At 43.3% G+C, this 12,193-nt stretch overlaps 1 protein-coding gene across 1 annotated transcript in view; it reads left to right on the top strand.

The window, feature by feature from the left end:
• Nucleotides 1-12,193, top strand: part of C1QTNF12 (C1q and TNF related 12) — a 75,676-nt gene that overhangs the window by 36,316 nt on the left and 27,167 nt on the right. The window contains exons 2-5 of the mRNA XM_044278268.1: nucleotides 3,932-4,048; nucleotides 5,022-5,139; nucleotides 9,066-9,250; nucleotides 11,616-11,724. Coding sequence (XP_044134203.1) covers nucleotides 3,932-4,048; nucleotides 5,022-5,139; nucleotides 9,066-9,250; nucleotides 11,616-11,724 — 529 coding nt within the window. The remainder of the gene's footprint in view (nucleotides 1-3,931; nucleotides 4,049-5,021; nucleotides 5,140-9,065; nucleotides 9,251-11,615; nucleotides 11,725-12,193) is intronic.

The raw sequence follows: 12,193 nt of genomic DNA, 5'->3' as shown, positions 1-12,193 counted from the left end.
GAAGGAAAAGGGTCACCACCTATGAAACCCTGCTCCTGGCCCTAACTCCTATCCGCATGGGCACCTCTCGATGGTAGAGATGCCCATACACAGGAACCTAGAAAACCGTGGTGGCCCTCAGGAGCCCTAGACTTAATTACAGGGCAGAGACTACCTGCTCCTTCCTTGGTGAAGGAACCAGCGTCTCACTGAGGCCTAGTAAACAACAGAGGGGGGGGGGGGGAATAAAAAACACAACAAGCAGAACACTTAACTTCTAAGGATGATGGATGATGGATGATCAGGACTTCAACTAGAACCACACTTCAGCTCTTCCAAAACCAAATGAAGCTATCCAGAGCAAGGAGTGATGGGTGAAGTCAAACTAAATAGGGGTAGGTAAAGGTCACATGATCCATACCTGAACAGGAGGTGTGGACATACAAGCAACACACAGACATAGTGAAACCAAAAGAGGCTGTCAGATCACTAATGAGCAGATAATCTTTCAGACACAACTACTACTATGTGTTATTTCGATTCTATCGGCCATGCACATTATGTATTAACTCAGTGAGTCTTCACCTATTCCAGAAGCCATCTCTCCCCCCCCCCCCCCCTCTCTTCCTCTCCAGCAGAAGTAACGGTAAAAGTTTTTGTCCCTCTGAAGCTGATGGGACGGAAATAGGAAGATCAAGTAAAAAAAAAAAAGTCGGGATCTGAGCAGAACGATCTGTTTATCAGCGTGTAGAAGAGCAGGGCAGGATTTTCCTTGCTCTGATCCCACACTGTAGTTCTCAATAGTCTCTTCACGCAGCAGAGACCTTTGGTTTATACAGAAGCTCAAGGGCCAGGAAACAGATCATACTGTGATCACGTGACTTGGAGACGAAGGACAAAAAAAACTCAGCAGAGTGTCCCTTCAATATATTGAACTCAATAATAAACCACCATTTATTACGCTCCTGCAGACAGCCAAAATGTTACCAAGACCATTCCGGGAATTTGGAGGGTTTTTTTTAGCAGGAAAACGAAGATCCAACTGTTATAAGGATATATTAATACATTTTGAACATAAAAATGACATGGTGGTGAACACCATCTGATCTAAAGGTCAAATATAACTCCTAACCTCCGGCTCCCCAGCTGTTGCAATTCCCAGCATATACACTTGTTGGATTATTCTCGGAATTCCCATAGATGTGAATGGAACACGCTGGGAGTTGTAGTGCCTGGGTTTGCTGACCCCTGTGACTACAGCATACAGTTACATAATCAGCTGTAGAGTTGTAGCACCATCGTTAGGATATTCAGAAGTTTGACTTTTTGACAGGATCTAAAGGTTCTTATTTGTTTTCTCCGAGAATATGAAAGTACTCCAGTACTTGGGCTGAAGTCTGACTTTTTTTTCTTTCTTTTTTTTTTCTGTGAATCGGGCTGTGTTTATATAGGGTTCAAGAAATAGAACTGGGGCTGTAATGACATCCTGTACCTTTCCTTAGATTATTTCCCTATGTAGATGGTTTCATTGCACATACGGAGTCCAGTAGTTATTATACTAGTAGGTGCCATGGACACTTCATTTGTTCTTAGACGTAAGCTTTTCTTTTACCACCTTGGCGGGTTTAAAGTGTTACAGGATGCACAAAAGGCACGGCAGGCAGGCTCATGGTGTTTGCTGCTCTGAAGTCAACTGGAATCAGAGCCCATTGAATCCAACTATGAAGCAGAGAAATGGTAACTAGAATAGCATTTCAATAGTTCACTGTAGAGCTTTCTTTCGGAGCTAGGCAAAGGGGGCATGCCCTGATGCTTACCGCCAAATGAAGACTTTAATGTATGCCAGTGTATGTATTCAGTGGCATATGTTGCCTGAAGACTTTTATTATAAAAAAGAGAATAGTTGTAGTAGTTGTGCAATGCGCCAGTGGCCCACTGCATAAGGGGTTAATGTGATGTCATTATTCACTGTGTATCTCAAGGGTCATGTGTGGGGAGTGGGGAGTTAACTCACCAGCCCAGCCCCTGAGCCCAGTAAGGGCTCATTCACACAAACATATTTTTTTCCGTCCCGTTTTTTTTTACAGGTCTGTATGCGGAACCATTCATATCAATGGGGCTTGAAAAAAACGGAAATGACTCAGTGTGCATTCCGTGTCCATTCTGCAAAAAAATAGAACATGTCCTATTCTTGCCCATTTTGCGGACAAGGACAGGCATTGTTACAATTTATCCACACAAAAAAATGTATGCAACACGATTTTTTTTTGCGGATCCGTGTTTTGTGGACCGCAAAATACATACGGTCGTGTGCGTGCATCACCTCTGCTGACATGCGTGTTTTAATAGCTTCATGCATTCCAGGTGTAATAACAATTCTGGAGCATCTATTCTTATGGCTCTATGTTGTGCCATTCCTTTATTATTTCTACTAGAAGTTATGAATGAATTTCTAGCAGTCTGCAGTGAGGGTACAGAGGGGTGGTAACCACTTGGGGGGGGTGTCCCTGCACAGTCTGGAAATGGCAGCAGTGATTGGATAGAGTCAGTCTGTGCAGGGACACACCCCCAACGGGTTACCTCCCCTCTGTACCCTTACTGCAGACTTCTAGCAATTAGTTCTAGTAGAAATAATAAAGGAATGGCACAACATAGAGCCGTAAGAATAGATGCTCCAGAATTGTTATTACACTGGGAATGCATGAAGCTATTAAAACAGGCATGTCAGGAGAGGTGACAGGTCCTCTTTAAGTTATGCAGTATATGTTTGAAATTATCTATAGTTTCCAACACAAGGGAATCTCACAAGAAACATACTGGGGCATATGCCAGCGGCACACTCAGACATGCATGCAGACTGCAGGGGATATGCCAGAAAAGAGCCTAAACCATTTACTAATCTGCATGTGGCAAAAAATATATATTACATTCATATCAAAATAGAAAATACATTTGAAGAGCTCATCCACCAAAATTTAGTTTTAGAAAAATCTAGTTAACATGTCAGCTTGTCCTCTCTCATTCTCAGCTCTCTGCCAACTAGGCCTTTAGGTGAAGACCTATTTAAAGAGGACCCGTAACCTCTCCTGACATGTCTGTTTTAACAACTACATGTGACTCTATGATGTGCTATTCCTTTATTACTGCTAGAAGTGATGAGAAAATTGCTAGCAGTTTGTATTGAAGGTCCAGCTGGGTGTTACCACTTGGGGGGGGGGTCCCTGCACAATATGAGACCATCTAATCAGCGCTGCCAGTGTCAGAATGTATGGGGACCCATAACTGGTAAGTCTACTTTCACAGCGGCATTATTGCTATACGGTTTTGAGATCCGGCATAGGATCTCAAAACCACAGCAAAACACTTCCGTTCTAATTATACAACTGCCCACTTCCGTTCAGTATGGATCCGGTTGTATTATATTGAAAATGAAGAGACCGGATCCAGCACTAAAACCATTGTAAGTCAATGGATGCCGGATTCTTTTTTTTTTCATGTCTGAAAAAAACTGATCCAACACCATTGACCTACATGGTTTTTGGTGCTGGATCCGGGTTTTTCAGTTTCCCATGTTGCACACAAAAACGCTGCTTGCAGCCGTTTTGTGTCCGGCATGAGAACGCAACAAACCGGAGCGGAATGCATTGTGGTGCACTCGTTGTGGTTTGTTCACTTTTGTCCCCATTGATAATGAAGGGGGACAAAGCGTTGTGCTGCGGCTTTGAGAGCCTGTGCCGCATCTCAAAACCAGAAAGCACAACGAAGATGTGGGCTCCACCCCTATCACACATTGGGGGCATATCCTAGCGATATGCCCCCAATGTCCAAGATGAGACAGTCCCTTTACGCTTTATATTATTTATGATAACAAACAGTAAAAAATGATATTCACTGAAAATATAATACTTACTGACATAGATATTGGATTCCTTTACCTTTCTTTTTTGTTTAGCTTCCTGATTCTCCTGGTCCTGAAAAGCCAGATCCTGCAACAACTTGGGTTACATTCAGAGACCGAATTGATGATGGTGTATACCCAAAAAAGAAATGTAAATCTAATAAGAATTCTGTGAGTATCTGAATGTTGTTTTTTTTTTTCACCTTTCCCCTGAAAAACCAAGAAAAAAACTAACTCAGGATAAAAGATTGGGACTGGGAATACTGCAAAAGTATCAGTATTTGTTACTCGTTTAATCATGTGAATATAATAATAATGTAATGCTATTTATTAGTCATTGCTTATATTTTTGGTGGAGGGAACCTTTTAAAGTGATTCCACACCCCACCGATCAGCTGTTACTTTATACAGATGCAGCATCCGCCCAGGGGCGTAACTACCATAGCGGCAGACCAGACGACTGCTACGGGGCCTACGGCAAGAGGGGGCCCGGTCCTAGTTGGGATTATCTCCTCTTCTACTGAAGGGGAAAACTTGGTCAGGACTCTACCCTGTAAAGGAACAACTTTTAGCAAATGAGGCAGTGAAAAAAATCCTTTAGTCCTGTGTGGGGGCTTGGTTTTATCCTTGCTATGGGGCCCTTTCTTCTCTATGTACGCCACTGCATGCGCCATTAGTGGTTTGACGCGTTATCCTGACAGTGTAACTTGATGACGACTCTGAACTTTAGAAGCTGTGCACAAACAAAGCCAGCGCGATAAGCTTGTGTGTTAACGCGCCAGGAATACTTTAACGCTTGCTAGATCTGTATCTCCAATGCTGGAGGCCATCAAAATCCTGGACAATCCCTGAAACCTCTAAAATGTATTTTCCCAAAGCTAATATAAGGCTTTCATGTCCTTTTAGGATTAATACATGGAAATAACTGTCGAAGGCATGTAAAGGTTATGGCTACATCTGGGCCCTGATGCCGCAGGGAGTCTAAAGGTTTCCTCTGCTAAATCTAAGACTACATTTTGCATAATGATTGGGAGGCATTGTTATGGATTTTGCATTGGGTTCCAACAGCTTCAAGTGATGTCTCTGGATTGATATATTAACCAGGCTAATGTACTTGACTAATTATGTTTTCCTTCATCATCAGAGACTATCGGGGCCACAAGGCCCACCAGGGCCACAAGGACCTCCTGGACCTCCAGGAATGCCAGGAGCTGAGGTCACACATGAAGTTTTATTGCAGGAGTTCAAACAGATGCTCAGAGGTAGGTATAGGAGGTAGAGTTATAGATCTATGGGTTGACGATTACCGATTAGCAGACAATCTCTGTGAAGTTATTCTCCTATTATCACTAGAGGAGATATGTGAAGGACCGGTCCATGAATCAAGGAATAAATGCGCCCACTGGTATAACTAGATAACCTACTAGAGTTTGGGACTCTTATCTATTAGCCTATGCAAAGAAAGGGATTGCAAAGTGGAGCAAGCCTGAGAGGGGAGAGCAAGAGGATGGGAGTGGCAGTACTGGCAAGTATTGGAGTAGTAGTTGCAGTAGTCACGATGGCAGTCCTTACTCTGACACTCCCTGAGTTGAGTAATAATGGGACGGGCAGAACCCTTCTTCCCATTGGGGCACAACCTGGTCCTGGGGCTCCTGCCTGATGTTAGGGGGTGTGCCCTTAGTGTCAGAGGATCTTGGGGTGCAAGGCAGAGCTCCCTTAAGGTATCGGCCAAGAGGGCAATGGTGTAACAGTGCATGTAGGCAATGCAAGGCAATAAGGAGGTTGGATTTGGAGGTAACAAGTCAACTGTACTTTACAGAGACATTTTGGGCATATGTCACAGGCACTTGCAAAATTAAGTTTAGTCTCTTCCCAAATCAGCTAAGGGGTGAAAATTCTCTCAATATTATTGCAATGCCCAACTGCAGGGGGCAGTCCTCAAATGGATGGCCAGTCTGTCTCAGTACTGTGGTGGACACTGGAAGCAATATAACCCAGACCATATGCAGTGAAGTCTTCAGCCAAACACGAAGGCAAGAAAAAAAAAAAACTATGTCTCCCATCTACAGCCTGTAAGACAGTCACATTAAACCTTTTTCAGTGAACCATAGTACATTATAGCATTAACTTTTTTTTTATCATTGAACCACCAGGCCAGTGCAAAAGTATGCCCTGGAGGACCCCACATGTCTATTTATTACAGAGACAGCCCATTGGCTTTAATGGGAACAGTATAATGCTTTATAGGAGAAGTAAACACATGTCGCTGGCTTCTCACTGTGTTCCCCCTCCTCAGAGTCCTGGCAGCAGGACACCTTGTAACATAGTGGCATAGTAAGGCTTAAAAAAGACATCTGTTCATCCAGTTCAGGCTGTTATCCTGAAAAGTTGATCCAGAGGAAGGCAAGAAAAGCCCTCACGAGGTGTAGAAGCCAATTTTCCGCATTTTTAGGGGAAAAAATTCCTTCCGACTCCAATGAGGGAATCAGAATAATTGTCTGGATTAACAACTCTTCTCCAGAATTCTAGATGGGGTTCGCATCGTGTTTTTCCCATCCGTTTGACGTATACAAAAAATGTATACATAAAACGGATACCTCCCGCTCATGCCATACAGTGGCATCTGTACTTTTTTTTGCCATTGTAAGGCCTCTTTCAAATGTGCGGGTGCGTTGCGGAAACGCGCATGATTTTTCCGCGCGAGTGCAAAACATTGTAATGCGTTTTGCACTCGCGTGAGAAAAATCGCGCATGTTTGGTACTGTAGATTGTATTATTTTCCCTTATAACATGGTTATAAGGGAAAATAATAGCATTCTGAATACAGAATGCATAGCAAAATAGCGCTGGAGTGGTTAAAAAAAAAAACAAAAAAAACATTTAACTCACCTTAGCCCAGTTGATCGCACAGCCCGGCTTCTCGTCTGTCTCCTTTGCTGAACAGGACCTGTGGTGAGCATTCATTGCAGGAACAGGACCTGTGGTGACGTCACTCAGGTCATCACATGATCCATCACCATGGTAAAAGATCATGTGATGGATCATGTGATGACCGGAGTGACGTCACCACAGGTCCTGTTCAGCAAAGGAGACAGACGAGAAGCCAGGCTGTGCGATCAACTGGACTAAGGTGAGTTAAATTATAAAAAAAAATAAAAAAATTAACCCCTGCAGCGCTATTTTACTATGCATTCTGTATTCAGAATGCTATTATTTTCCCTTATAACCATGTTATAAGGGAAAATAATAGTGATCGGGTCTCCATCCCGATCGTCTCCTAGCAACCGTGTGTGAAAATCACACCGCATCCGCACTTGCTTGCGGATGCTTGCGATTTTCATGCAACCCCATTTATTTCTATGGGGCCTGCGTTACGTGAAAAACGCACAAAGAGGAGAATACTGCGATTTTCACGCAACGCACAAGTGATGCGCGAAAAATCACCGCTCATGTGAACAGCCCCATAGAAATGAATGGGTCGGGATTCAGTGCGGGTGCAATGCGTTCAACTCGCGCATCGCATCCGCGCGGAATACTCGCCCATGTGAAAGGGGCCTAAGAAGAAAGTATACTTTTTTTACTGGACTGTGCAGGGTACAAGATTGTGGTCTGCTGCGTTTTTGTATTCTTTTTTTTCTTATGTATATGTCAAACGGAGGCATAAAACGTGATGTGAACGCACCCTAACCTGTAATATTACTACACTCCGGAAATACATCCAGGCCCCTCTTGAACTATTTTAGTGAACTCACTGCTCTTACCGTAAAGAATCCTCTTCTATGTTTGTGTACAAACCTTCTTTCCTCCAGACGCAGAGGATGTCCCCTCGTCACAGTCACAGCCCTGAGGATAAATAGCTGATGGGAGAGATCTCTGTACTGACCCCTGATATATGTATACATAGTTATTAGATCTCCCCTCAGTCGTCTTTTTTCTAAAGTGAATAATCCTAATTTTGATCATCTTTCCGGGTCCTGTAGTCCACCCATTCCAGTTATCCACCCATTCCAGTTATTACTTTAGTTGCCCTTCTCTGAACCCTCTCCAGCTCTGCTATGTCTGCCTTGTTCACAGGAGCCCAGAACTGTACACAGTACTCCATGTGTGGTCTGACTAATGATTTGTAAAGTGGTAGGACTATGTTCTCATCACTGGCATCTGGGCCCCTTTTGATGCATTATCTTATTGGCCTTGGCAGCAGCTCCCTGACACTAGCTTCTACAGCTTAGTTTGCTGTTCGCTAATATTTCTAAGTCTTTTTCCATGTCAATGTTACCCAGTGTTTTACCATTTAGTATGTTCAGATGACTTGCGTTATTCCTTCCCATGTGCATAACCTTACATTTGTCAGTGTTTAACCTTATCTGACTGCCACTTCTCTGCCCAAGCCTCCAATCTATCCAGATATTGATATTGATATTTTGCAGTGCAAGCCTTCTACAAGATAATTAATAAATATACTGAAGAAGATAGGGCCCAATACTTACCCCTGAGGTACTCCGCTAGTGACATGGACCCAATCTGAGAGTGTACTATTAATAACCACCCTCTGTTTTCTATCACTGAGCCTGTTACTTACCCACATACAGGCATTTTCCCCCAGTCCAAGCATTATCATTATATGTACTCTGTGATTTGCTTATTTTGCGCCGCAATCTGCGGCAGAAATACACCTAATATTGATGTATTTCTGTTAGTAAATAACCTCCTTAATTTTTTTTAATTAAATTATGCATTGTTTTCAGCTCAAAAAATGCAAATTACAAAGGTTTCCCCCGCAAAAAAGGTGTATCCTAGTACGAATGTGGATATTTCAGTTATTACTTTGTTAAAGGGCATCTGTCAGCAGTTTTTACCATGCTAAACAGCTGACAGCACTAAGACAGTGCCGAGGAGAGAGGGACAAACACACCAATTGTGGAGCTTTTATTGTCAGGACAGGAGTGAATAGAAACTTGTATTCTGCTAGATTCTGCTCCTTAAAGTGGCTCACTTCTCAGTGAAGCTCCGCCTCTAGTGCACTGAATTAGCAGAAACTTTCAGAATAATAGTTTATATTCTCACTGCTCCTGATGATCAAAGCTCCACAAGAAGTATGTGTGTCCTGCTTTTACTTCCTAAAAACCAAAGCGATATTCTTAAAGTTTTGTTTATAACATGCTTTTCATATGAAATTGTTATTTCTTAGAAGCCACAGAGCGTCGATCAACATCTGGAGATAGTGCTGATCACTCCAGTGAACCTCCACCCCCAATGCTCCCAATTAAGGACCTCTATCCATACAGGCGAATAGATGAAGCTTTTCATTGCCGACTGAAGGGTTCGATAATGGTGGACAAAAGGACATTGGCAGAACTTCAAAATTTTCAGCTGGTAAGGAATAGGAAGAAAGAGAAAATAGAAAGACAGTACCACAGGTGGTCAACTAGGTCCTTGGGCATTAACGACTGGCCCCTTTACCAACCACTGTTGGCACTGGGCCATCAGACAGTGATTTCCAGATAATAAGTTCACTCCTAATCAGTACATTAGAATCAATCACATCTGGTTAACTATAGGGAATAGAGTGTACTATAACAGGGATGGCCAAACTACAAATCCCAGCATGCCCAGACTGCCTACAGCTATCAGCCTACAGCAGGGCATGATGGGAGTTGTAATTTTACAATAGCTGGAGAGCCGCACTATACCCTGTTCTATAACCTAAAGACCAATTCCCCTAACACATAAAAATATTCCCGCACGCACTCTCTATCACGGAGTGCCTTTTTATAGTAGTTGTGTCGTGGGCTGGTGTGACGTATAACTTCGCTACATAGTTTTCCTTGTCAGTGGTTGAATGGGCTTGGAATGGAAGGACTATTTCATGGGGTCAGAATCATGCTCAGAGCTGCACCCACCTTCTGCCATTAGCGGGATAAAATATTGCATTGCCCATCAGGGGGCGACAGTGAGTACAAGTGAAAGCACTTCCCAAAGTAAAAAGAATTTGATATTTCTAGTTCATTTTGAGGCATCAGAAGGTAACTCTCTGGATTTCCGATTTATTTTAAAGAGGACCCGTCACCTCTTCTGAAATGTCTTTAGCAACTTCTTGCATGTAATATCAATTCTGCAACATCTATTCCTATGTTTCCATGTTGTATCATTCCTTTATTAGAACTTCTAGAAGTTATGAATGAATTGCCAGCAGTTTGCAGCAAAGGTCCAGCTGGGTGTTACCAGTTGGTATGTGTGGGGGGGGTGTCCCTGCACATTCTGACATTATCCAGTCAGTGCTGCCAGTGTCAGTCCAAACTGGTAACACTCATCTTGAACTTCGCTGCAAACTGCAGGCAATTCATTCATAACTTGTAGAAGTTTTAATAAAGGAATGGTACAACATAGAAACAAGAGCTATTATTACATGGGGAATGCAAACAATTACTAAAACAGACATGTAAGGAGAGGTGACGGGTCCCCTTTAAGGACACTCAATGTACTATTGAGGCTAGTATATGCACTCCTGAATCAGCTTGTCACGTCTTGCTTGTTATCATTGTGCCTAGTTGTCCCCATTATGCCTCTTTCGTTAGGCTGGGGAGGCACAGCAATCTTGGCTGTTACACCCATCTCACAACCAATGATTACTATGTAGCAACACATCTGTTGAGCCAAATGGGTTACAACTCACAAGATGCTGCAACCCCAGAATTGCAAAAATTCTAGAAGTGCTGGGGTTATTTTATGTTTCTGGGGGCGCGGTACCTTGGGAGTCACGTTGCGATCCCATTCAATAGTTGCAGTGCTACACATCAATCATTGGTCATGCAACAGATGTCTTAGTTACCAAAACTCAGTTACCCGATGATGTGACAATTTCTACCCTAACTAGACTTCTGCACCTTGCTATTCCTTTTCATTTGTCATCTCTCTTGACATATTTCTTTTAGGAAATCCTTGTATTTCTTATAAAAATGCCAGTTCTGGAGCACCTTCTCCTACAAGTCTGCTTGGTGTCACCAGGAGATTCCCGCCACAATGCCTTGTAGGTCTAGCTCAGCTAAATGTAATGATCCATTGCTTCATTCTGGAGAAAAAGTCCTTATAATCCATTTGTAAACGAGCTCTTAGGTGCACTGAGGGCGGGGCCAAGCCATGCTGTGCACCTTTGTCCCTCCTACTTCTTCTGAAAGAAAGAGAGGGAGGAGCTGGCAGAGGAAGCAGGAGGAGAAGGGTGCACACAGTGCCTTGGACCAGCCCTCGGTGCACTTTACTGTTTCTATGTGGATTTCCAGAATGAAGCAACAGGTCAGTGAAAGTGAAAGGTATCATTACATTCAGCTGAGCTAGATCTACGAGACATTGTGCCAGATCTGCAGGTGACACAGTCCCTTTAATTCTTCTGAAAATGTAGGGTGTCAATAGGGTGTGTCTCTACTCAGTCTGACGCTGTCAGCATTGATTGGACACTGTCAGAGTTTTTGGGGACACCCCATACAACAAGGGGAATGATGTCAATATATGTCATACATTCCCAGGAGTAATAATAGAGGAACCGCACAATGCACAGTTCTAAGTAAAGATGCTCCAGAATTGAGGTTTCTTGGTCTTTTCTTTACATCTCTTACTGCCAGTCCCGCATCTCGGCTTTTGCTCACACTTTCTGTCTCACATTAGTACACAACTCTTGAATTTGATATTACCGGAGTTGGACTTTTAGTAACTATAAGTATATGCTGTTTTGTTTCAAATGCAGCCAGCGGCTAAAGGCGCCTTCCTGCGTGGTTCTGGAATGAACCTGCCGACGGGTCGGTTTACAGCTACTATTCCTGGAATTTACCAGTTTTCTGCTCATGTTCATATAGGTGAGTGAGCTCGATGGCGTCCGCTTTAGTCACAGGATGTAAGATATCGTATAAGGCGAATTCCGGTGTCAGGCATTTCTTTTGTCTGCTGTAACCTGCACATAGCCCCACCATGAGGAGATCCCCTTTCCACCCCGTTACATCATGGGATCAGTGCAGGTTCTGCAGACCGACTTATCGCAGTGAATTCTTCCCATGCCTTAGCGGTGGCTACTGACTGTATATACAGATGACACCCTGGACAACCTGCTATAATGGTCGGGAACGGACTGTGGCATCTAATTTGTTAGACAGAGGTGGGGGCTCCCTCCTGCAGGGGTGCAAAGTGGTGCTATGGCAGGTGAGGGCCTAACAATGTCTGCATTGTACTGTTCATAAGCCAGAGGTAGGGCTTAACAGGCTGCCCATTAGTGTAACACTGATAGGTATATTACTGTACATTGCAAATAAGATGTATTAAAATGACGGA

Source organism: Bufo gargarizans, chromosome 2 (assembly GCF_014858855.1).
Source record: "Bufo gargarizans isolate SCDJY-AF-19 chromosome 2, ASM1485885v1, whole genome shotgun sequence".
In the NCBI taxonomy this organism is placed as follows: domain Eukaryota; kingdom Metazoa; phylum Chordata; class Amphibia; order Anura; family Bufonidae; genus Bufo; species Bufo gargarizans.
This window is presented reverse-complemented; position numbering and strand designations above follow the sequence as displayed.